The sequence below is a fragment of the Oncorhynchus clarkii genome, chromosome 5 (assembly GCF_045791955.1).
Source record: "Oncorhynchus clarkii lewisi isolate Uvic-CL-2024 chromosome 5, UVic_Ocla_1.0, whole genome shotgun sequence".
Classification (NCBI taxonomy): Eukaryota; Metazoa; Chordata; class Actinopteri; order Salmoniformes; family Salmonidae; genus Oncorhynchus; species Oncorhynchus clarkii.
The window spans coordinates 54,579,262-54,606,443 of record NC_092151.1 but is presented as its reverse complement, the minus strand read 5'-3'; the positions used below and the strand labels follow the sequence as shown (position 1 = coordinate 54,606,443).

The 27,182-nt window shown below is 45.2% G+C and overlaps 1 protein-coding gene across 8 annotated transcripts in view; it reads left to right on the top strand.

Annotated features, from left to right (window-relative positions):
* Nucleotides 1-27,182, top strand: part of LOC139409013 (PATJ crumbs cell polarity complex component) — a 169,238-nt gene that overhangs the window by 127,005 nt on the left and 15,051 nt on the right. For 7 of the 8 annotated variants that reach the window (XM_071153635.1, XM_071153633.1, XM_071153634.1 and 4 more), the window contains 9 exons: nt 8,636-8,832; nt 12,339-12,430; nt 21,546-21,618; nt 21,935-22,060; nt 22,304-22,402; nt 22,714-22,791; nt 23,035-23,173; nt 23,424-23,533; nt 26,636-26,719. In XM_071153635.1, coding sequence (XP_071009736.1) covers nt 8,636-8,832; nt 12,339-12,430; nt 21,546-21,618; nt 21,935-22,060; nt 22,304-22,402; nt 22,714-22,791; nt 23,035-23,173; nt 23,424-23,533; nt 26,636-26,719 — 998 coding nt within the window. The remainder of the gene's footprint in view (nt 1-8,635; nt 8,833-12,338; nt 12,431-21,545; nt 21,619-21,934; nt 22,061-22,303; nt 22,403-22,713; nt 22,792-23,034; nt 23,174-23,423; nt 23,534-26,635; nt 26,720-27,182) is intronic. The other variant, XM_071153632.1, reaches the window with a different exon arrangement.

Below are 27,182 nucleotides of genomic sequence, written 5' to 3'. Positions count from 1 at the left end.
GATCATCATAATATGATGAATCTGAAGGAGGAGCATAAGCTGCACATATGTATACATCATTGTCACAATAGATTGTACCTTTGTTAAGTTTTAGCCAAATGTGAGTGGTACCTTTTTTCATTTCATTCAGTGCTAAGTCCTGCTTATGCCAAATGATGATTCCACCTGAGTCTCGGCCCCGTTTAACATTTTTATGTTTGATTCATGGTAGTAAACTTTCTCTATAGCCTGAGGGACACTGAGTATCTATGTCTCCACGACACCATGTTTCCAGTAGGATTATGATGTCCTGTCCCTTGATGTTTTTAATCAATTCTGGATTTGTTGTTTTATAACCAAAATGTGAAGAGTATAGTGTATATATATATATAATATAATATCTCTCTCTCTCTCGCTCTGTGTGTGTCTCTCTCTCTTTCGCTCTGTGTGTCTCTCTCTCTCTCTCTCTCGCTCTGTGTGTGTCTCTCTCTCTCTCTCGCTCTGTGTGTGTCTCTCTCTCGCTCTGTGTGTCTCTCTCTCTCGCTCTGTGTGTCTCTCGCTCTCTCTCGCTCTGTGTGTGTCTCTCTCTCTCTCTCGCTCTGTGTGTGTCTCTCTCTCTCTCTCGCTCTGTGTGTGTCTCTCTCTCTCTCTCGCTCTGTGTGTGTCTCTCTCTCTCTCTCGCTCTGTGTGTGTCTCTCTCTCTCTCTCGCTCTGTGTGTGTCTCTCTCTCTCTCGCTCTGTGTGTGTCGCTCTCTCTCTCGCTCTGTGTGTGTGTGTGTTTGAAGGTCATGAAGAGGGATGAGTTCACGATAACTATTGTTATCCAAACACCCATCTATTAAAACGATCATAAATTAACTATTTACATCATTGGATTCTAGGCATTATTCATGACTCAGACTGTCAACAAAGCATTTTAACACTAAAATAATTTGCAGGCCTTTGACCCTCAATATCCCGAAATTGGTCCCCACAATCAAACGGCTGACTGCGATGAAAGCCTCTACTGCCAACCGGACTCAAATATCAAATGGTTAGCGAAAAAGACAGAAAAAAGAATGAACACCCTGTGCACAGCATTGTCTCTAGACCCAGGTGCTAGTTTTGGCAGGAACAACTAGTCTGTAGGGAATAGTGTGCCATTTTGGATGTGCCCATGCTACGTGTTGGAGATGCACAGATTCTTCACAATCAACAGATCTTCACAGTGCCTGGAGTAAAAGTATTTTGCTTATCAAGATGGTGTAATATTCTCATTCTGTGCAGAAAGTGTCATGAACACACACAGACAGATGAGCCCAAACTTGAGACCAATGGCGCGAACATGTTAAAGACCCCATCCAGTCTTTTTAATTATATGTTTAAAAAAAATAATCTTAAACAGTGATTTATTAGACATTGTTATTTCATGAAAATATTTTAGGGGGCATTGAAATGCTCAGTCTGATTGCGTGGGTGTGTTGGTAGAAAGATTTCCATACACAGCCCTGATTGGCAGACAAGATTGTCTTGACTGGAGCCTGCCTCGCTTACCCCTTCGAAGTAGGAGGATACATATGCAAATAAAAGGTGACTGGTCATTTGTCAGAATAATCAGATTGTGATGTCATGATCTGGTCCAAAAACTACATCCTACCTGAACAGGCTGACCCCCCCCCCCCCCCCCTAAAAAGAAAAATAGAATAATAGTGAAGACATCACAACTGTAGAATCATGTAGTAACCAGACAAGTGTTAAACAAATCAAAATATAAATCTTTGCTTTGATGACAGCTTTATACACTCTTGGCATTCTCTCAACCAGCTTCATCTGAAATGATTTTCCAACCGTCTTGAAGGAGTTCCCACATATGCTGAGCACTTGTTGGCTGCTTTTTCTTGACTCTGGGGTCTAAACTCATCCCAAACCATCTCGATTGGGTTGGGGTCGGGTGATTGTGGAGGCCAGGTCATCTAATGCAGCACTCCATCACTCTCCTTCTTGGTCAAATAGTCCTTACACAACCTGGAGGTGTGTTTTGGGACATTTGTCCTGTTGAAAATCCCACTAAGCGCAAACCAAATGGGATTGAGTATCACTGCAGAATGCTGTAGTAGCCATGCTGGCTAAGTGTGCCTTGAATTCTAAATAAATCACAGACAGTGTCACATACAAAGCACCATTACACCACCTCCTCCCTGCTTCACGGTGGGAACCACACATGCATAGATCATCTGTTCATCCACTCTGCGTCTCAGAAAGACACAGCGGTTGGAACCTACAATTTGGACTCATCAGACCAAAGGACAGATTTCCAACAGTCTAATGTCGATTGCTTGTGTTTCTTGGTCGAAACAAGTCTCTTATTATTGGTGTCCTTTAGTAGTGTTTTTTTGCAGCAATTTGACCATGAAGGCTTGATTCACGCAGTCTCCTCTGAACAGTTGATGTTGAGATGTCTGTTACTTGAACTCTGTGAAGCATTTATTTGGGCTGCAATCTGATGCTGGTAACTAATAAACTTATCCTTTGCAGCAGAGGTAACTCTGGGTCTTCGTTTCCTGTGGCGGTCCTCATGAGAGCCAGTTTCATCATAGCGCATGATGGTTTTTGCAACTTCACTTGAAGAAACTTTCCAAATTGACTGACCTTCATGTCAAAGTAATGATGGACTGTCATTTCTCTTTGCTTATTTGAGCTGTTCTTGCCATAATATTGACCTGGTCTTTTACCAAATAGTGTTATCTTCTGTATACCACCCCTACCTTGTCACAAGACAACTGATTGGCTCCAACGCATTAAGAAGGAAAGAAATTCCACAAATTAACTTTTAACAAGTTATACCTGATAATTGAAATGTATTCCAGGTGACTGCCTCGTGAAGCTGGTTGAGAGAATGTGAAGAGTGCGCAAAGCTGTCATCAAGGCAAAGGGTGGCTACTTTGAAGAATCTCATGTTTTTATTTGTTTAACACCTTTTTGGTTACTACATGATTCCATATGTTAATTCATAGTTTGGATGTCTTCACTATTATTCTACAATGTAGAAAATAGTACAAATAAACAAACTCTGGAATGAGTAGGTGTCTCCAAGCGTTTGACTGGTACTGTATATTCTTTATGAAAAATCAACGTTTTTGACTGCACTGCCCCTTTAACATTTTGTGGTTTGTGATGAAGCTAGCCAACACGCGATTAGCATTAGCGGCTAACGCAATTTATTTTACCCACAACTTGCTGAGAAAAGAAAAATCCTAGCTTTTTCCCGACAGTAAGACACACAAACTAATAGTGTGATCGTAGAGCACTTGTGAATTTATTTTAAGAAGCAAAGTGGAAAGCAGCATCATTGTCACCATCGGCAGCGTTGCATCTGCACTGCAGCGTTGACCATGCAGACTGACTCGTGGTAGTGCAAAAAAAAAAATGGTCTCCTTGAATGACTGGAGACGGGGCTTGGTGTGTGTGGAGGGAGAGAGACGACTCGATTAGAAAACGGAGTCAACTATGAAAACGGGCATTGCACACGGCCTAGTGGCGTAACATATTTAACAAACCCTGAAATAACGTTATACCAGAGAAATTATAAACCCAAAACCTATCCATTTATCAGTACCGGTATGTGGTTAAATAGGGTATACCGCCCAGCCCTACGATGGTAGTGGAGAACTGGACAGTGGTGGAGCCTCATTAACCAGTAGATGCTGACGTTGATGACCTGACACTCTATCCCATCTTCTCTCCTCCCTCTCTCCCGCCCTCGCTCTCCGACTGAAGTCTTAAACACAGTTACTATGCCACAGCTAAGTGCACTAGCTTCTGTCACACTCCTTTTTTCCTCTCCTCCTTTTCCACTACTTCTCTCCACCAGATCATTCCCAGGTCCTCTTCGCCAGCAGCCTCACTAAGGGCCTATTCAATCAAATACGGTCATGCCACTCAATTCCCCTTTTCCCTGTCAACACACACACTCACTCACTCACTCTCTCGCTCTCTTTTGCCCTAGCCTTTTGGGGGCCCTAAGGCATTTTGTTGGATGTAGAGAAATGTTGTCATTTTAAAGTTTGCTGCAATTCTAGACATTTACCATGGTCGGTGAGAAGATTAGACAATTTTCTAACTCATTTCATGCAATTCTACACATTTTGCCATGGGGCGGAGAGAAGAATGTGCAGTTTTTTAACATATCTGAGTGACTTAACAAAATCAAGGGGGGGAGGCCCTCTGTAATTCGCATGATTACCTCAAGTTTAGATAGCTGGATAGACTATATCAGGCTAGACCAATCAAAAAAAAATTAAGTGACATGGGCTAATTCAATGACTCTCAGTGACTGACATAACTCGAGGAAAAACTGTTGCAATTGCACCTTGTGTATTCTACTATACGAACTGTCCCCCCAAAATCCACGGGATCCGTGTGTCTGTCCCTGCACCACCATTTTCACATTCCTCATTTTCTCTCTGTCCGCATCTCTATCTTGCTACCTCTCTTAGGACTGAAGAGAGGCAGAGAAATGTCTCGTCTTCCCTTTCTCAACCCATCCAATTTCTTCCACCTCTTCCGTTCTTTTTCCCCTTAGTTTCTCTCCTTTCTCCCCCTCAACCCATCCGCCCTCCCGCTCTTTTCCTCTCCCTTCTCTTTCGCTTCCTACTTTTCTCCATTTCTCAACCCATCCACAGTTACTATCGCAAAGGTCTCGTTATTTTTACTCCTTCCCTCTCTCTTTTCCACTCCTATGCTCAAATTCAACCCATCCATGTCGACGCTCATGGGGTGATTCTCTCCCCCTCATTTTTATCGGTTGGAATTTATGGACCTCTTGGGCTTTTAATTACTCTTCCCACGGCGTGACTGGAATGTAAATCTCTCTGCCTCCCTGTATCTCTTGCTCTCTCCCTCCTTCCCTCTCTCATCCTCCTTCTCTCCTTACTCTTTCCCTCTTTCCCTCTGTTTCCATCTCTCCGCAGTAAAAAAAAAGAAAAATGGAAAATAAAAACACTGAGTCGCCTCAAAGGTCACAGACACCATCCCTCCTTGTTCTGTCACCCTCCTCTCTTTTTTTTCTCTCCCTCTCTCTCTTGCCCCCTTCATGTTTACTGTGGTTTTTAATCAAAACAGGAGTGAAAAACAATGCTGGACAGAAAGGAAAATAGAAAGGGAGGAGAGGAAAAGGGGGATATTTAAGGGTGCATCATGTCATAGGGCCTGACGGCATTATGAAAGGTGAAGAGTTTTGCGAGCAGGGTCATGAATCCCAGCCATCCATCAAAATGTTGGAATAATGTCGGCTTGTTATTGTCGGGAGGCCGAAATAGGGTTGCGTTGTGGTTTGGGAAGCATCCATCCCATTTGTCTCGGCCAAATAACGACCCGTGTGAACCTGTTTGCTGTTTGGGTGATGGGGATAAATGAGTTGGACGGAGGAATCTGTGTGCTATCAAGTTAACTCTGGAGTGGGTGGCTTTTTCATGGTGTTGCAGCAGGACCAAATTCCCTTTTTTTGAAAATGTTCTCTCTTCCCTACTCTCATGCGTGCACACACACACATCGATGCACAGGTTTGTGTGTAATCAGTAATCAAGTAATCAGTTACGGCGATTGCAGTTACAAGTCTTTTACTCGTGTATGTGTGAGAGAGTAGATGCTTGGCGTGTGCTTTTTAGTTGACAAATACCTCTCAAAACGTTTGAAATTGAATGAAATGCTGCGCATGAGAAGTAACCACCTCTCTGCGGTGGGTTTGATTTTAAAGGGGTTATCAGAAGTGGAAACAATAACAAAGCGGCCACCCCGCCCCTGGTACGGTGAAATGCTGAGAGAAATGTTACCGCTCTAAAAATTCACAGATGGAGATATGGATGCAAGGACTTACCATCCATGATATCAAAGTTATAGTTTTAACCGTGTCTTCATGTGTGGGCAGAACCGGAAAAAGTGTGAGAGCAAGGAGGCCTACAAACCTGACTCAGTTACACCAGCTCTGTCAGGAGGAATGGGCCAAAATTCACCCAATTTATTGTGGGAAGCTTGTGGAAGGCTACCCAAAACGTTTGACCCAAGTTAAACAATTTAAAGACAATGCTACCAAATACTAATTGAGTGTATATAAACTTCTGACCCACTGGGAATGTGATGAAAGAAATAAAAGCTGAAATAAAGCATTCTCTCTACTATTATTCTGACATTTCACATTCTTAAAATAAAGTGGTGATCCTAACTGACCTAAGACGGGGGTTTCTTACTAGGTTTAAATGTCAGGAATATGTAAACGTCCGACTTCAACTGTATGTGGTGTTTTGTTGACGTTTTCTTCATTTTCGAACGGAGTAAAACAAGCGTATATTTTGGTTCTCATGAAGTGCGACAGTTAAACTAAGCTCATGAAGCATTTATGAAGTTATATTCTTCAAGTATCACTGGATACATAGCATTCATTTAGTCCAAAAAAGAATGTAGCAACTGCTGATTGTCCCTTTACAGGTGTTGCCGCAGGACCAAGTTTCCTTTGAAGGTGTTCTCTGCCCTCTTTCCACACACACACACACACACACACACGCCCAGCGTACATGTGCAGGGCTGTTTGATCAGAAAGCAGAAGATTTCAATGTCATTTTGATAGGATTAGATTACCCTCAAAGGCAGGTGCCTATCACGTGAGATGGGCATTCAGTATCTTCAACGGGACACACAGCATCATCATCAAAAGTCAACAGACGTGATTAGTTTCCATGACACGTACACACACACACCCACTTAAGGATTTCAGTCAGGACCTCGGCTCTCCCCTGCCTTAGCCGTTGACCGAGGGGGTGGAAAAATAAGAAAGGAAATAGAGATGAGAGAACACACAGGCTTGTGGTCTGCCCGGCCATCCCTTTACCCACGCCAGAGGATTACAGTAAATAACAGCCTATCTAACCTGGCACCAGTGTAGATCTAGAAGAAAAAGAAACACACACCTATTAAGACGAGGTGCTGGCTAGCGGAGTAGAAAACTTGAAAATAAAAGAGAGCTGCACACTCTAGAAGCTTTCTGTCGAATCAAAAGAATTTGCAAAAAACAATCAGATTTCGACAGAAATATAGCTGAGACGCAAAGAAAGTTCAAGGAGAGGGGCTACAAGAATGATCAGATTAATATTGCCATTGAGAAAATTTGCATTCTTGCGTTCTAACTACCCGCTAGTCAAGTGCTCTGAACAAATGAAGGGAATTGTTCACAAACATTGGCACATCCTAAAATCCGATGACAGTCTCTGTAATGTGTTTTCGGACCTTCCCTTGGTCGTATTCTCGCGGGGCAGAAATCTCAGAGACCAATTGGTAAACTCTAATTTACCACCCCAAGATATTCCTGAACAACGTCTATTTGCGCCTCTACTGGATGGAAATTACAAATGTAATGGCTGTGCTCAATGCAATGGCACTTATAAATGTAGATCCTTCAAACACCCACAAACAGGGAAATCGATCCCAATAAAAGGTGTTATTACGTGCTCCACTAAGGCAGTTATTTATCTTATAACTTGTCCTTGTGGTAAAAATTATGTAGGTAAAACAAAGCGCGAATTTAAAGTACATATCTCAGAGCATTGTAGCACCATTAGGTGTAAAAACTTTACTTATCCAGTTGCGGCCCACTACTTGGAGGCAGGCCACTCGATATCGTCCCTACGTTATATCGGCATCGAACATGTCACCCTCCCTAGGAGAGGGGGTGACCTTGATAATTTATTGTTAAAACGAGAGGCTGCCTGGATCTTTAATTTAAAGACCCTTGCGCCCTTCGGTCTCAACGTAGACTTTGATCTGAAGCCATTCTTGTGATTATTGTGACTTTGCCATTTGTAATTGTTTGTAAGCTTGTGTAGTCAAATTAATCTATGATCGTATGCTATCCATTTGTTGTTTGTATACCAATGATATTAGGCCACTCTTGGCCATGATTACAGACACCTGTGTCTTTTGACTCTATATAAACGAGTCATCCCGCAGTGTTTGTGATTATACCCTGACGAAGACAGCTTGGCTGTCGAAACGTTGGTAATTAAGTTTTTGCATCTGAGCTTCTAGAGTGTGCTCTTTTATCTCTTTTATTTACCAGTGTAGATCCATCAGCTCTACAGCGGGACTCGGACACAGCCCTGGGGTACCCCAGAATGGATTGATTTGGACAAAAAAAAAGCACATGCAGTGGGCGAAATAAATGCCTTTTGAATACTGCTGCACGAGGGATTATTGCATTGCATGCAATTACTTTTCGCCCCCGGCGATAGATAGAAACTAGCTAGCATTATAAAACTGGAAAGCAAAGCTCAGACTTGAGTTTGAGAGCAGAGATGAATGTTCCTTTGTGTATTGGAGGCAGCCCCGTGCCTCTTCAGAAAGTTGGGAGATATGGTAATTATAATAATTGCACTTGTGTATAATGGAACAGGCCAGGGTATTCCACCGACTGGACAGGTCAAATAGTCATCACAGTAAAGCGAAAGAAGAAACGTGTGTGTGTGCGTGCGCGCGCCGCCTACGGATGTGTGTGTCAAGAATTCAGTCAGGAGGGTTTCCTTTTAGACCTTTTCTAGTGTAAGACTAGATAAATGGTTTGCCGGTGTAATCTTTCCCCACCAACACTGAAACACATTATTAGAAATAACCACCTGTCTCTCTCCCTCAGAGCGGATCAGGCTGCGCTACGGGGAGCTGTGCGGGGAGCTGCTGTGTGTGGAGCTGGACAAAGAGCGCCACGGTCTGGGCCTGAGCCTGGCGGGGAACCGCGACCGCTCCTGCCTCAGTATCTTTGTGGTGGGCATCAGCCCCGGGGGTCCCGCTGCCAAAAACGGAAACATCCGTGTTGGGGACGAGCTGCTGGAGGTGAGGGGGCCACACACACACACACACCTGTGCGAACTCGCACATGCATATTCTCTCACACACGTGTGTGAAAAGACAGTCAAACGCACACATCAGCCAATCACAGGAGTTGATTAGGTGGACATGGTAGAATAAGAGGCCATGTTGGATAGTCTGCCCTTGTCCTTTCCCCTCTCTTCCTTCCCTCTTTTTCGCTCTCTCTCTCCCGTCCCCTGCCCATGCATTCTTTCATTTGTGATCGTCACAGCCCTTTCTCTCTCTCTCTCTCTCGCTCCCTCCCTCCCTGTAATAGTCTTATCCTGTTAAGTCCTTGAGGGAGAAAATGAAACGGCTCAATCACTGTCACTGTTGACGCCGAGGCCAGTGCTCCTCTCATGCCACAGAATCCATCACAACACATCACAACGGCGTGTGCGAATAGGGGCTGTGTGTGTGTGTGTGCCTCAGAGAAACACAAAAAATGGTGTGCCTCCTATACTTTCTTATACTCTGTTTCTCCACTTTTTAGTTTCTTTTCTCGCTCTTCCGTCTCTCCCTTTCTGTCTTTCTGGGAAGATTCCCGGAAAAGCATTTGCTCTTGCTGCCTCAATGAATGAAAATAACTTCTCCTTTTTGAGTGTGGGCCTACTACTAATGAATCTAAGCGGGGATTAGTCATGCAAAATAGATGCGATTAATTCTTCTGGTTGATTTAGTTCTTCTGGTTTGATTAGAGTCGTTGCTGGGATTGAGCTCTGGGACTGGCAGAGTAAGTGTCTCATGAATGCAGTGAATTATAAAGTGTTTTGCCGGTTTTTCAAAACGCTTGTCTGAGATGATCTTCCACAAACATTGACACTAACGTGGAAGAGCCTGAATTGGAACTGACGTGTTGTCAGCTGACCCGAGTCTGTTATGACCTCTTCCTTTCTTTTTTTTTCTCATTCCATCATATCACGTTCTCCTCCCTCCATCAACCCTCTGGGTTTTTTCTTTCTTTCTCTCCATTCCTCCCGCCCTCTCTGTTGTGCTAGTGCTGCTCATTACAACAATGTCACTGCCACCATGAAAAATGTATGTGGACTGCCACAAGCAGCAACAGCGGAGGGAGGGGGACCCGACCCACTGCAACACACAAGCTGATGCGTGCACACACACATGCAGTACCTTGGGAAAGTATTCAGACCCCTTGACTTTTTCCACATTGTGACGTTAAGACTTATTCTAAAATGGATTAAATAAAAACATATCGTCAGCAATCTACACACAATACCCCATAATGACAAAGTGAAAACAGGTTTTTAGAATGTATTCAGTGTAAAGATTACATACAGAAATAACTTATTTACATAAGTGTTCAGACCCTTTGGCAATGAGACTCAGGTGCATCCTGTTTCCATTGATCATCCTTGAGATGTTTCTACTTGATTGGAGTCCACCTGTGGTAAATTCAAATGATTGAACATGCTTTGGAAAGGAACACACCTGTTTATATAGGTGCATGTCAGAGCAAAAGCCAAGCCATGAGGTCGAAGGAATTGTCCGTAGAACAGATCTGGAGAAGGGTACCAAAACATTTCTGCAGCATTGAAGGTCCCCAAGAACACAGTGACCTCCATCATTCTTAAATTTAAGAAGTTTGGAACTACCGAGACTCTTCCTAGAGCTGGTCGCCCAGCAAAACTGAGCAATCGGGGGAGAAGGGCCTTGGTCAAGGAGGTGATGGTCATTGACAGAGCTCGTGAGTTCCTTTGTGGAGATGGGAGAACATTCCAAAAGGACAACTATCTCTACAGCACTCCACCAATCAGGCCTTTATGGTAGAGTGCCCAGACGGAAGCCACTCCTCAGTAAAAGGCACATGACAGCCCACTTGGAGTTTGACAAAAGGCACCTAAAGGACTCTGACCATGAGAAACAAGATTTTCTGATCTGATGAAAGCAAGATTGAACTCTTTGGCCTGAATGCCAAGCGTCACGTCTGAAGGAGACCTGGCACCATCCCTACGATGAAGCATGGTGGTGGCAGCATTATGCCATGGGGGTGTTTTTCAGCTGCAGGGACTGGAAGACTAGTCAGGATTGAGGCAAAGATGAATGGAGTAAAGTACAGAGATCCTTGATGAAAACCTGCTCCAGAGCGCTGAGGACCACAGACTTGGGTGAAGGTTCACCTTCCAACAGGACAACGACCCTAAGCACACAGCCAAGACGACGCAGGAGTGGCTTCGGGACAAGTCTCTGAATGTCCTTGAGTGGCCCAGCCAGAGCTCGGACTTGATCCGGATCGAACATCTCTGGAGAGACCTGAAAACAGATGTGCAGTGACACTCCGCATCTAACCTGACAGAGGTTGAGAGGATCTGCAGAGAGGAATGGGAGAAACTCCCCAAATGCAGGTGTGCCAAGCTTGTAGCATCATCAAGAAAGAACTGAGTGAAGGGTCTGAATACTTATGTAAATGTGAGATTTCAGGTTTTTTTACTTGAATAAATTAGCAACAATTTATAAAACCAGTTTTTGCTTTGTCATTATGGGGTATTGTGTTTAGATTTATGAAGAAAAACAATGATTTAATCCATTTTAGAATAAGGCTGTAATGTAACAAAATGTGGAAAAAGTTGAGGGGTCTGAATAACTTCCAAAGGCACTGTACTGTAATCACAGAGAAACACACACACACACACACACACACACACACACACACATGCACGTACACTGTTAGTCACAGGCTGATCCACATGCTCACACGCAAACATACACACTCCCTCCCTCACTGATGAACACTGACACCATACACTAAAACCCTCACAAACTGTGTCTCTGAGCCAATCTAAGCCCCAGTCTGGTGCTGTTCCACCAGAGCAAGGTGTTGGGGCTGGGTGCTGGCCCATTCGTATCTGCAGAGTGCTGAATTGCCTATTGATTTAACATTTGGAAGTAGCGGATACGACTGAATGTGCTCATTTGAGTAGCAGACAGGTGTGGATTGTAGGGGGCTAGCAGGCGAGCTCAATGACCTTTCAGTAAAACCTGTCTCAATTAGGGGTGAGGGGGGAGCTGTGAATGTGGGTGTGGGTGTGTGCCCACATCAGTAATCATGTGCTTGCGGCTGCTGCCACTAAACACTGTTGTCACACTTGGGCGGATGCATCATGCCTTCATTGTTGCCATCTATAAGGTCACTGTGTGTGGTGTGTGTTTGCTGCACATGTGTGTATCTGCTTACAGGGTTTATTTGTATATGCCTGTATGTGTTCATGCATGTTTGAGTCTTATGTTGCTATCTGTTTGTCAGAGAGAGAAATACATTAAAATCTTCCCTTCTTCCTGTTTATGATAAAGACCTGGGTTGTGTTCATTATGCATCAAGGGAAGAAAACGGACTGAAACAGTGAGGGGCCAACCTGAACTTATCCAATAAAGAATGTTTTTTTTCTCAGTTGGAAACAGTTTTGTTACGTTGTGCCATAATGAATATGACACAGATTGTAGTTCAACTCTCTCCTTCTCTTCATCCCCATCAGATCAACAACCAGGTCCTGTATGGCCGCAGCCACCTGAACGCCTCAGCCATCATTAAGAGCGCCTCGTCCAAGGTCAAGATTATCCTCATCAGGTAAAGCTAGTCAGCCGACCCTGGGACCAAGGGCGTTAACGCCTATTCAAAAGGAGGGGGACACCTAAAACCAATAGTTATTTTGTTCATTAAATCAGACTAGACGCACTTAAACTACCCTGAGCACAGTCAACACAAATATATTTTTATAGTAGGCTAAGAATATAATGAAATATAACCGAATAAAATGAAATGGCTGTCATATAAAAAAAGTTCCATTTTGAAACAGCCCAAGGCGAGACCTTGCTTTTTAAATCCACGTTTCATGTCTTTCCTACCCTCACTCCACTTTGTTAGGGAGCAGGCGTTAGGGTCATACATTGAGAGTATCTTCATCATGATACCCATACAAAATAACAGCAATCCTATTTTTTAAAATCATGCGAGTCTCGCGTTCATATTTCACGACCTCTGATGGGCTTTACGCGGTCGAGCAAAAAAAATGGCCTACACTTGATCTAAGGCTACATTAACCTATTGCACGCTAAATGTTTCTGATCAGTGATGGATTTGCAAACAAATAGATGAGCTGTACCACTTCCTCTTATTTGCCCTGCCAGAGAATTAACCAAATATACAGACATTGATTGATTAAGACTAGTCACAGGCATTTGATCGGGAGTAGACCTTGGCTAATACGTGACTGCGAGTCAAGAGGAAAATAATCTACTTGGTAAGCTACATAACATGCTGGCAACATTTTTGCCACTATACAGTCTCCATATACAGGGCCTTCGGGGGAAAGTATTCAGACCCCTTTGACTTTCCCACATTTTTTGTTACGTTACAGCCTTATTCTAAAATGGATTCAATCAAATTTTCCCTCAGCAATCTGCACACAATACCCCATAATGACAAAGGGAAAAACAGGTGTATTGAAAGTAAAAAACCGAACTACCTTATTTAGACCCTTTGCTATGAGACTCGAAATTGAGCTCAGGTGCATCCTGTTTCCATTAAGTGTCCTTGAGATGTTTCTACAACTTGATTGGAGTCCACCTGTGGTAAATTCAATTGATTGTACATGATTTGGAAAGGCACACTCCTGTCTATATAAGGTCCCTCAGTTGACGGTGCATGTCAGAGCAAAACCCAAGCCGCGAAGTCGAAGGAATTGTCTGTAGAGTTCCAAGGCAAGATTGTGTCGAGGCACAGATCTGGGGAAGGGTAGAAAAGCATTTCTGCAGCACTGAAGGTCCCCAAGAACACAGTGGCCTCCATTCTTAAATGGAACAAGTTTGGAACCACCAAGAGCTGGCCACCAAACTGAGCAATCGGGGGATACGGGCCTTGGTCAGGGAGGTGACCAAGAACCCCCGATGGTCACTCTGACAGGCTTCGGGACAAGTCTCTGAATGTCTTTGAGTGGCCCGGACTTGAACCCGATCGAACATCCTCTGAATGTTCGACCTGAAAATAGCTGTTTTATTTTTAATATATTTGCAAAAATGTCAGTTTTTGCTTTGTCATTATGGGGTATTGTGTGTAGATTGAGGAAAACCCAAATGTGGAGAAAGTCAAGCGGTCTGAATCCTGTTCAAATGCACTGTAGTTATTGTACTACATTGTCCATGTAGTTTTTGGCCACTCCATTCAAGCAGCCATAGTTCCGCATTTATTCACCGTTTAACTCCCACAAGCATTCCAGCACAGGCTTCTTCTTGCGACAGGGATGAAGGAGTTCCTCTTGACCACCTTAACGAGACGCCTTGTGGCGCAGCTGGAGAACATTTGGAAGTCACTCCGACGTGCCGTTCTACAGCACAAAAGTACTGAACCGCGTGATGTTTTATATGGACATTGCTCTCTAAATGGAGGCATGGACCAAAACAAAATCAAAGATAAATTGCGTTCTCTTGAAATAAATGTGTAATTCTATTGACGATAACGTTTACTGCAGCGGCAATTGCATCCCAATTGTTTCTGCTTACAAATCTGAGGTACCTGTATGTTGTTATCATTTTAATTAACTGAAGGAGGGAGGGAGAGAGAGCCTACATTTTACTCCACAACCGCCGTTTATGCTCCCTTTGAGTGAGCGAGCAAAGTGATGCTATTTTGGTACGATCCGTTCTCAGTGTACAAGCTGTCGATTACGGGGGCGAACAGTACTCGAGGACAGTTGTACCTCCTTCCTCCTCCACAGTCGTGCCAAATACCCCTCCGCTCTATAGAAATATGATATTGTACCCTTCAGGGGGACGTTTTTAGAACCATTGTAACATTTGAAGGCTATTTTCTCCCTCAGCCAACGTTGGCAGAATGCATATGTTACGCTCTGACAAGACCATTAGGCTGGTGGCACCATCGCTCCCCGTCGTCTATGGCCACTATTACCCAAGGAAGGCAAATGAACCCCACGCACGACGACGACCTCTGTGTAACTTTGGGGATTTGCGTCTTATCGGATCATGTGGGAGGGAGAGGATGAGGGAGGTAGAGAGAATGAGGAAAGGAGAGAGGGAGAAGTGGAGTCTCATTAACTGGGCTTCAATATCCGTCCACTCAAACACCAGCTATGAAGCCACCCACTGACCTTCCACATCCTAAATCACACCCTATTTTCTATATAGTGCACTACTTTTGACCAGGGTCCACAGGGCTCAATATAGGGAATAGGGTGCCATTTGAGACGCAGCAACTGACTGCACTCGCTTGGTTCCGTCTTATTACTCATTATTTCTTGCTCTACCTCTCCCTCTCTCCTTCTCTGCCACTCTACCGCTCCCTCTCTCCCGCTGTACTTCACACTCTACCTCTCCCGCTTTACCTCACACTCTACCTCTACCTCACACTCTGCCGCTCCCGCTTTACCTCACACTCTGCCGCTCCCGCTTTACCTCACACTCTACCTCTACCTCACACTCTGCCGCTCCCGCTTTACCACACACTCTGCCGCTCCCGCTTTACCTCACACTCTGCCGCTCCCGCTTTACCTCACACTCTGCCGCTCCCGCTTTACCTCACACTCTGCCGCTCCCGCTTTACCTCACACTCTGCCGCTCCCGCTTTACCTCACACTCTGCCGCTCCCGCTTTACCTCACACTCTACCTCTACCTCACACTCTGCCGCTCCCGCTCTACCTCACACTCTGCCGCTCTACCTCACACTACCTCACACTCTGCCGCTCTACCTCACACTCTGCCGCTCCCGCTCTACCTCACACTCTGCCGCTCTACCTCACACTCTGCAGCTCTACCTCACACTCTGCCGCTCTACCTCACACTCTGCCGCTCCCGCTCTACCTCACACTCTACTTCTCCTGCTCTACCTCACACTACTTCTCCCGCTCTACCTCACACTACCTCCCGCTATTTCTTTTTGCTCTCTCACTTTACCTCTGTCTTTCTTCCTCCCTCTCACCATAGCCGTCCCCCGCTCTCAAACCTTCTGTCTCTTGTCTTAATCGCTCTTGCAAACTCTCTCTCCATCCCTCTCTTTACCTCTTCCATATCCCCCCCACCTGCCTGTCTAGTAGCCTAATCATCTCTCTGGGGAGCGAGGAGCACACAGAGCACGACGGCGACGCAGCACTTAATTTCCTCCCCATGCCACGCGCCGCTTCTTGCCATCCTTAAGTCCCTGTAATTGAACACAGTGGGCCGGAGCCCAATCACCTGTGTTCTCCACGCATATTAAAACATACCGAAGGGAGAGAGGGAGACCTAGGATGGCGTCTAGGGCCCATATCCATAAAGCATCTCAGAGTAGGAGTGCTGGTCCCTCCCTGTCTGTCATCTTATTCAATATGCTTTAAAAGGCTAAAGTGATCCGCACTCTGCGACGCGTTGTGAATACGGGCCAAGGGAAGTGCATAAGCAGGCCATTATGACGGCTGTCAAAATGTGAACGACAGACATGGCATCAGCAAGCAGCACATCCATTATTTCTGAGCTGCCGACGGGGGAAAGGCTGCGGAAAAGATAACAACATGCTGATTTATGCATTGGTGACGTGAGGTTCTCTGTTGAAGTGTCTGTCCGCTAGGCAGCCTCGTTGGCTGACAACTAAAACGTCATGTATAGCAAGCACGGAATCGGTGTTTAAGGTGTCCTTTTTGTGTTCCACGGAATTGACACGTCCATGATGACACTTCATGGAACACGGCTTTGCTGTCTGAGCTTGTGGTTATCGGCACAGCTTTCAACCGTGTCTGTTAAGTTATGCGTCTCGTGCCAATGGCAGAGTCAAAGAAAGGGTTTTACTCTAAGAAAAGTTTGTCTCAAATGACACCCTATCCATATGTGTTGACACTCCAGAGTTCCAATGCGCTGATTGTTTGCTAGCGGAGGACTATTTGTGTAACCTTTATTTAACCAGGCAAGTCAGTTAAGAACAAATTCTTAATTACAATGACGGCCAAACCCGGACGACGCTGGACCAATTGTGCGCCGCCCTATGGGTCTCCCAATCACAGCCGGCTGTGATACAGCCTGGAATCGAACCAGGGTCTGTAATGACGCCGTTAGCACTGAGATGCAGTGCCTTAGACCGCTGCGCCACTCGGGAGCCCTACTCAGTTATGCTTAGCAAACATATCTCAATTATGCGCAAACTTATGGGGAAAACGCAAATGGGAATTTTCTCATTCTCCACTCCTATGGTAGGACTCTGCTCGGGGCTCATGGATGTTTCCCTGCCTTGTCATCTGTCCCTATCCAATTGGCCCATGCTACCTGGAACTTGCCTGCCAAGGAAGTCGTTTTCATCTACTTCCCCCCCCTCCATCCTGTCGTGGAGTAGACGGAGAACAGCAATCAGAGTGTTTAGATCAGTGCTGGTCCCATGTCACTAGTCGTGGAAACCGAAGGCAGCGGCATGCTGCTAAGTGGACAGGAGTGGTTTGGAGCAGATTGACAGTACATTCGGAAAGTATTCAGACCCCTTGACTTTTTGAACATTTTGTCATGTTACAGCCTTATTCTAAAATGGATTAAATAAAAAATGTCCTCCTCAATCTACACACAATACCGCATATTGACGAAACGAAAACAGGTTTTTAGAAATGTTTGCAAATGTATAAAACATTTTTAAACGACCTCATTTACATAAGTATTCAGACCCTTTTCTATGAGACTTGAAATTGAGCTCAGGTGCATCCTGTTTCCATTGACCATCCTTGAGATGTTTCTACAACTTGACACAGTGGCCTCCATAAACGGAAGAAGTTTGGAACCCCCAAGACTCTTCCTAGAGCTTGCCGCACAGCCAAACTGAGCAATTAGGGGTGAAGAGCCTTGGTCAGGGAGTTGATGGATGAATTAATTAATTAATTAATAATATATACCAATACAAATGTAGTGCACTACTTTTCACCAGAAACCTATGTGCCCTGGCCAAAAGTAGTGCACTATATAGGGAATAGGGTGCCATTTGGGATGCAGACATATCGTCGCTGTCCGACCCACCCAGGTCTCAAGTGCAAGAGCGCAAGTTACCGAGGTAGAGCAAACAGGAAGGAACCGCCTTTGTCCTTCAGTGTCCCTGAACACTGTTGATTTGGCATAAACATGAGAGCGGACACATCTCAATTAATTTTCCATGCTCATCAGATGTTGGTTTTCAGATTTATTGAAATTCTCTTTCTTCTGGTCATGTGCACTCTGCTGTCCATTATTCCGTGTTTTGTTTTCCTCCGTTTGTCTGGGGGGAAATCCAGGTTTCACAGTAGCTGTGATTAGATTGCAGCCAATTCACAGTAGGAGCAGAATCCTTTAAAAAGGTTGGTGGGAGGGGTGGCTCGAAAAATGCTATATTGAGTCAAAGTTCGTTTGGCAATGAGCGGTGGGACGTCAAGGATAGGGCGCCTCGTAGCCATATCGCCATGGAAACATCAGCTGGCGCCGGCCAGGCTGCAGACGGGAAGAAAAAGGTCCGACTAGCTACGCAAATGGTAAAGTGTCAGCCCACCCAGCGCCCGTTCGCTTATCCAGCCTCGCATTGGAGTGAGTTAGTGCTGTGACGCCAGTGAGCGTGTTCGTTTACGCGCACACACACACACACACACACACAAATGCTCAAACAACACATCCTACAACTTTGTCAGCTTACTGTGGATTGGCCACATTTTCTTATTTTAGTTGTAGGAGAACGGGGTTGTGTGGGGATAAGGCAACACAAGAAACTGATTGATTGATTGATAAATAAATTCCCAATGTCCCTACCATCCCCTTGGTGGAAGAGGGAACAAAAGCATTAACTGTAATTGGAAAATGATCACTTACTGGGGGTAGAGAATAACAGTGGAGAGTGGGAGAGGGAGGTAGATAAATGTTGTGAGAGAGGCGAAGAGAAGACTGGAGTATCGCGAGAGAGAGGGAGCGGGATAGAGAGGCGAAGACGGGGAAAAGAAGGGAGTGGGAAGAGGGAGAGAGGAGGGTACCTGCACACCTGAAGCGGGGGAACCACCACATATTACCACTTGAGGGTTGAACAGGAAAGATAGCTGGATATCATCACTGACTGCTGGTCTGGGCTAGCTGAGGACCCTCCTAGTGGATTGGAGAAGCTCCTGCTTTTCTTGGCTGTGTCTGACCATCTGTCTGTCTAAGAGAGGAGAGGACAAAGTGAAGATATACCCCGGTACAGATTTATGAGCGCACCCCCACCGGTTTTGACTGAAACCAGATAGAAGGGGAGATTACCAGAGAGGAGATGAGGCGACAAGGACGGTAGAGAAAATAAAGGGACTCTAGAACGGCAGAGCGGTCAAGAGAAGGTCCAAAGTATCCTCATCTTCTTCCTCTTCATTATCTCTGTGGGTCTCTAACCTAAGCATACTGAACCACCCATTAGACTGACAGTTGACCTCTTTGACGCTGCCGCCAGTGACATAATGTATCACACGGCAAAGAAGGAACTGTCCTATAGGTCGACACCGGAAGAAATGCCTGCGCTCACCATCTTCTGCTGCACATGGTGAACCACTTTTACCTCTCAACAGTCCATAGCACCTGCCGGCCCTATTTCGCTCTCTTCCCGTTGGCCCTAATCCTTCCATTTTTTTGCCGCTCTTAATGCTCTGCAGTGTAGTGGTTGATGGTCCACCACATTGCTTCCGCCTTACAGACATGGGGCCATGGTGAAGGGGTACGGAGCAAATTGAAACTGGCTGCCTCTTTACTTGACCCTGTTTGTGTGTATTTATGGTAATAGAAACTAAGACACCGATGGTTAGACTACGTAGAATAGTTCATAAATCAAGCAGCTCATGTCAATTACCCCATGGGCTTTTTTTTTTTTGCGTATGCCTCTTGAATCCATGAAGGTGTCTCCTCTGCCATCGGCAGACCATTAGTAACCCGGAATGCTTGTTGTCGGATCCACTCGGAGCCGTTTGCGTACAATAGGGAGTGATTGTTGACTCGTCTTCTCCTCCCTCACTCCGTGTCTCTCCGGCACTCACCTGGGGTGCTCTGTCATATCTTTCGGCTTTGATAATTTTCGTGTCCTTGTCTCGCAGTAGTCCCCTGAGGCGGCGTGAACAAGCGCGTCGCCAAACTGTTTTGTTTCTTCCCCTGGTTTGCTGTTCACACAATTTCAACAGCTGTCTTTGAAAAGTGCGCAGACTGGTGACAGCAGTAGGATTCACACGCACTGGCGGCAGCGGTGGGATTTTATTTCTCTCTCCGAGCACACATGAATGACTGGCTTCCTCAGCTGCCGCCGGGAGATTCCGTTACCGCACAAACGGAGAGGGAATGAAAGAGATTTGAACAAAAGGAAAGACAAAAGATATGCAAAATAGGTCCCATGTAGGCGGTGAGGAAAGGAAACCGTAAAAGAACTGGAGAACGCTGGCCTGTGGAGGGATACGAATTTGTGTTGCCGATTCCCCTTTTTTTTCCCCTGAAGTGACTGACTTGAATTTCATAGCACATTGACCTTAATTATATAACTTCCTCAACTAATTATCTTTGCTATTGGTAACCGATACAGGGTAATCGTTAACAATATAATGGGTTGAATACGTCTACCCGAACTGATTATTATACCAATTTGTGTTAAGCCATTGTTTTCAATGGAGACGATTCTCTTCAGAGAAAGAGTGAGCATAAAGTCTACTCTGACCATGCAGTGTTGAGCATGCGTGTGTTATGGGGATTGTGTTGGGCTCAGGTGGTGCTATTGCAGCCGTTGAGTCCAAATCGCCTGATGTGAGAGATGAAATGTCTAGCCTGGTTGGCCCTCTCAATCCCAAACCGAGCATTACTCTGGCTTTCTCCATCCTAGCTTCCATTTGTCCCCTGCAGATGTTACCAGAATCACAAGCCTCACCCCCCAGGCACTTCTGTAAATCTGAAAGGATTGGATATGTATAAGCATATAGGCCGACATGTCTAAATGCTAATTCGGTGTCCACAGTTGCAGAGGCGGCGGTCCATTGTGACATACTGTATCTACGCGGCTCTGAGACCACCGTCCGTGGGGGGACCCACTGCCCCAACCGTGTACCTCCCCAAAATTCCCAACCAATGCGGCTCCGCCTAAGCAGCTTCTATTCATTTGAATTTGAATTGCTTGAGCCGCGCTGAGATTCTGAGAAAGTATAAAAGCCAACAGTCCCAACATTCTAGAACACGGCTGTGCGGATGCGTACACATTTTAGTCATCATTCCACAAGTGCAATGGTGCAAGTTGTCCATTTTGAACTGGGCCAGCTGTGTGTACCGGAGTCGTATTCACTAGGCACAAAATGGAAGAAAAACGGACTGAAACAGGGAAGAACTAACCAAACGTCCAATAAGAACCTCTTCTGTTTTTTTTGTTGCTACAGTATGAATTAAGAATAGGACCCTAGCTTCCTTTCCCATTGAGCTTCCTTAATATGTTTCCCTAAGGTCAGGGGGATATTGATCTAGATGAATGGAAATGATGTCCTTGATCAGCTTTATACCTGTCTCGCTCTGCTGTCCTGACCAAGCCCACACACACACACACACAGTCCGTGTTAATACCACACTCTGGTACACAGGAGGAGATGCTCCCATTAACCTTGGCATCCCTTCCAATGCAGCGGTCTTCACCTCACACTCTCCACACCATTGATTACTGCTAATACAGTTCTATTGAATCTCTCTCTCCTCTCCTCTCCTCTTCTCTTCCCCCCTATAGGAACGAAGATGCTATCAACCAGATGGCCGTTCCCCCCTTCCCAACTCCTCCTTCTGTCCTCTCCTCCACTGAGGTGAGTCCTATTCTCTCACACACACACTCTTATGGCCGTGTGGTCATCCAAAAGCTGAAAGAGCATGGCACTAGCCATGACGTTATGCGATAGCATATGCTTGGGCCTAAACACACACGCACTTCCAAATGGAAAATGGAGCCTTATCCAAAACATGCATGTTTTTATTTGTGCATGTCCGATCAGTGCACTTACCTGAAGACATGGACTGTTATTCAATTGGAAGAAATGACAGTGCAGTTGACAACTTTCTACTTTTGAATGTGTTTTTTCCCCCCATGTATCATCACCATACCCATCATTATGATTGTCCCAGGCTCCTCCCCCCACACCACCAGCAGCAGCAGTGGTATCAGCCTTGGCCCCCACAGAGAAGCCCCAACCTCCAGAGAGCCTGGTCCTCTGCAGGGGCCCCCTGGAGGCCTCCATCTCCATCAGCAAGGTAAGAGGCTCCACTCCCCACATTCTTACCTGTCCTGGGTCGTGTTAATTAGACACGGAACGTACGAAAGTGGACGGGAACAGGAAGGTATTACCTTTTTTTTTTTTAAGTGTTCCATCTGTCTTTTTCGTAAAAATGTGTGCCAGTGTGGTGATCATTTTGTGGCTTGGACCTCTCTCTCTCACACACACACACCACACCTCACTCACACCTCACTCACACTCACACCACACACACACACAGGGGCAGTCCAGTGTCGTCTCCAGTGGGAGCACAGCTACAGAGCTCATCTCCAGAGAAGCAACACTCAAGAGCCTCCGAGAGGGAGAGACCGCCTCCAAGGTCAGCTGACAGGAAGCCCCCGTGACACTTCCTCTTTGCACCCTACACGTCTCGACCAGCTCTGTGATCCTCAGTGTGCAGACTTTTGCAGCTGACTTTTTGTTACTGACTTGTTTACTGAATTAGTTGAGCAACTTAAGTCTAGCATGAACACCAGGCAGACACTTCAGCACCGCTATCTAAATATACTTTCCTTTTTGAAGTTTTCCAGGCATAACTTACATAAAGACATAGGGCACGAGTCAATTCAATCCCGTGACCCTAGTGTGTGTGTGTGTATTCATGCATGTACTTCTATGTGCTCTCCGCAGAAGCTCAAGGCCTCTGAGAAGGGGGCGGAGTCTTCGGAGAGCATGCCTGTGCCGGATGCCAAGGCCCTCCTGGAGCAGGTGAGCATGACAGTGGATTTGGGTAACCTATTATACACGAGGCAATGTAGGGCATTCCACAGCACTGCATGTAGGGCACTGGACTCCACTCTGTGGGGAAGGGAGAGTGAAGCAGAACGAGCTCATAGTATCAGACAACTCGTGTTTAAAATTGAACAGTAAAATGCATTATTCAGTCATTCACAACTCATTGTCTGGGCAAAGATCTGGTAAAATATTAACTACGACTTTACTTCTGCGTAGACTGCCAACCTGTCCAAGGTCTCTCAGAGCTCCAGTAAGGTGCCAATGGTGAGCGCTGTGGACGGAGGGCTGGTGTCCCCCCCTGCCGCCTCCCTGCCCTCCTCCTGCACCGGTCCAGACTTTGAGTACTGCAGCAAAGGTATGGCTCCCCCCTCTACCCTTCCTAACCTCCCCCTCCCTGGAGTCACACTCACAACTAGCAGTCCATTCACAGTACAGGCCTGAGCCTTTTACTCAACTGTCTCATATTCAATTCTCTGTGCAACACCTTGTAAGTCAACATCTGTTTTAAATTCCCTAGAAATATGACGCCGTCCAACAAAAATAGCAACTCTGTTTGCCGTGACGTTTTATTACAGAATCTCTCTCTCCATCTTTCCTCTCTCCAGTAGACCCAGCCACGTGTCCTATCGTTCCAGGCCAAGAGATAGTCATAGAGATCGCCAAGGGTCGCTCTGGCCTGGGCCTCAGCATTGTAGGGGGCAAAGATACACAGCTGGTAAGATGACTAACTCTACTCGTTTCTACGTCAACCGTCAACAACGGTCACCAAGACGGACGTGAGCTTGACATTGGAATTTGATATGGGCTAATGAAACGGCATGACACGAGCCAAGGTCTGCCTTTATTCAAATAAAGTGTCAACTTTTAATTGATTTGCTTTTTACGCAGTCTGTTGTAGTCAATTTCTGTTCAGTTTATTTGAAGTTACAGCGCATTGTCTCAGCCAGAGGTGAGAAAGACACTGCAGAGAGTGGTCTAGCTCTCTCCTCTCTCCCTCCTCTCTCTCCCTCCTCTCTCTCCCTCCTCTCTCTCCCTCCTCTCTCTCCCTCCTCTCTCTCCCTCCTCTCTCTCCCTCCTCTCTCTCACTCTCTCTCACTCTCTCTCACTCTCTCACTCTCTCTCTCACTCACTCACACTCACACACTGCCATTCTCCTTAGTCTTCTGGGAACACACAGCAGCAGCCTCAGGCCACCGCAGAACAAAGGAGTCGCCTGCTATTTAATTGAATGTTCTGTAGCCGATTTGCCCAAGGATGAGCATTGAGAGAAGCATTCACTTTGTTTCGACTGATCTTTCCAGAGGCTTTCAGTCCAGTTAGTCATATAGCCTAGCTTTGATTCGCTCTGTTTCTCGCTCTCTCTCACTCACTCACTCTCACACACACTCACTCTCACACACACACATATTCAATATGCTTTAATGGCATGAATGACAAGGTCAATGTTGCTGAAGTGATACACAAAAAAATTATGAAAGCAACAACAATAAGAATCGTAGCCATAATACTAAAGAGAAAAACATATTTGTTTATTTATTGTTGGTCGGAACCGGTACCAGAACAATGCAGCTTACATCTAAGAGGTTTCCTTAAGTAACCTTTTGTCTTATGTAACCATACCAAATCATACTAATTTCAGAGGCTCTGATTTACCTTTACTATGTTACGTCTAGTCTATGAGACCGGGCTGATATTTTATGTGGTTTGAAATACCTTCCGCTTGCATAACAGTGCAAAGATGACACATAACGCGTGTGTTCGCAAATTCTCAAGAGCTGCTGAAAGAAATCCTATTTCTCCACTCCTGTTCCTAAGACAAAATTAACATTTGTTCTATAATTTTACTGCAAGAAATGCATAATTCTGCAGGAGTTATTAATATATTATGTTACATGTTATAGGCCTACAGTCGGTGTCCGTATTTCAGTTACTATTCCATTTAACCCATATGTTAACTTACATTAGGAATATTCTGTTTATTCATGGATGTCAAATGTGCATGGTAAACAGCTTATCCCAAATAAGACCTTGAGCGGGATATGAGCTACAAAAAGTTTCAAAAGTTTGGGGCCGTTCAAAAGTTTGGGGCCACTTAGAAATGCCCTTGTTTTTGATAGAAAAGCAACAAAAAAAATGTTGATTTTTAAAACAACATCAAATTGATCAGAAATACAGTGTAGAAATTGTTAATGTTGTAAATGACTATTGTAGCTGGAAACGGCTCAAAATGGCCAGAAACAAAGCCCTTTCTTCTGAAACTCATCAGTCTATTCTTGTTCTGAGAAATGAAGGCTATTTCATGTGAGAAATTGCCAAGAAACTGAAGATCTCGTACAACGCTGTGTACTACTCCCTTCACAGAACAGCGCAAACTGGCTCTAACCAGAATAGAAAGAGGAGTGGGAGGCCCCGGTGAACAATTGAGCAAGAGGACAAGTACATTAGTGTCTAGTTTGAGAAACAGGGGCCTCACAAGTCCTCAACTGGCAGCTTAATTAAATAGTACCTGCAAAACACCAGTATCAACGTCAACGGTGAAGAGGCGACTTTTGGATGCTGGCCTTCGTCGGCTCCAACAAAGTTCTGAGTGTCAGTAATCTTTCCCAAACTCAGCTGATTCATATAATCAACTAATCATCCAGCTTTAATCATTTGAATTAGCTGTGTAATGTTAGGGCAAAAACCAAAACGTGCACCCATTGGTGTCCCCAGGACTGAGTTTGGGAAACGCTGCTTTATCGTGTACTGTGGCTGGTGTTACGAGCCGATCCCGGTGACTGACCAATAGGAACATGGGCAGTGAGTATGCATACAAAATAATACGATTAGCCTATTGTGAGTAGTATGATGCAAAGCATTTACATGCTTTGCAAGAAGAACGAATCCCCTGTTAATCTTGGTTACATGACACATATGAAATCAAGCTACCTTGATGAATGCAGAAAATCCATATAAAAGTTATTTCTTTCTTTTGTCACACCTTGTCTAAGTGACAACTATTTTGCGCATAATCATAGAGAGAGGCTTGCGCTGCTGGTGTCGGCACATGCGCAGATCAAACACACCGCTGCAGTTGGCGCAGCCTACGTCGGCTGCCGTAGTCCCGCAAGGCAAACGCAGAATGTGACGACAAAACTAAAGCAAATTGTACCATTTGGCCAGGTTGACATCAAGATTTAAATGTGGTAACATCGCACAGTGTGACAAAATAACTGTAAAAGGCTGAATCCGACATACAGTGTGGAAAGGCCTTAAGGTGAAGTCTCCTTCCAATGTTCAATTGCATTCCATCTTTCTCTGACCTTTAACCTAAATCAACTATTGGGGAAGTGAGGTTTTCTTATTATTCTCCTCCAGCAGTCTACATTTGGTGTGAATTTCAATGTGGTGATTTTGGGCCAGTTTTGTTAAGGGTTCACTCTGGTCAGAGACAGTTCTCCATAAATGCTCTCTGCTTGTATGAACCTTTGTTGGATTGGTTGCACCCAGAATGTGCATGGCCTTCTTTCAGTTAGCAGTAGAAGTGGAAGTCTTCCTAATGTTTTTGCAAAAATCAAGCTGCTGTTTTTCTGTGGATGTTTTGTGGGTGGAGCTCGCTCTCGCTCACGCTCTCTGAACAATCACTGTTGAGGGTTCATATAAATTGCTGATGTTTGAAGGTGCTTTCAATGAGAGCGGTTTAGGCAGGTGTGAGTGGTTGGGTCTATTAGTCACCATAAGCAGTCCTAATGTCCTATTCACTGTCATATCCCCTCTTTTCTCTCCTTCTACCTCTCGCTCGCTGTCTCTATCCCCCTCTGTCTCGGACTCTATCTAGGATGCTATAGTGATCCATGAGGTATATGAGGAGGGGGCGGCGGCACGCGATGGACGACTCTGGGCTGGAGATCAGATCCTGGAGGTTAGTCTCTCTATCTCGCTCGCTCTATTTCTATCTATCCTCTTTCTCTCCTCTATTTGTCTCTCCCTTCGTCACACCTCTAACAAGTCTGTTAGCTGTGCAACAGAGAGCAAAATGGAATAATCAGACCTCACTGCACCTTTTCCATCAATGCACATGGTAGTGTCGTGCTCCCCAGTACACTAAACTAAGACGACGTCTCCCTCTACTGGCTTGCACTGAGATAAAGGTGTAGTTGAGTGAGTACCGGGGAGGACCATGAGCTCTGGATGCCCGTGTCATCGATGTCTATTTCTTTTCTTCTTTTTTTTAATAAATCATTTTGACAGTAACTCTCCAAAAGGTCATATACTCCGTGTAGAAAACTGCTGGAGCTGCAGGCCGTGGTGAAAACATTTGCACCCTAAAAAGGAGGACTTCAGGGGAGTCTCAAGTTGGATTTCCATTTGATTTCATAAAATGG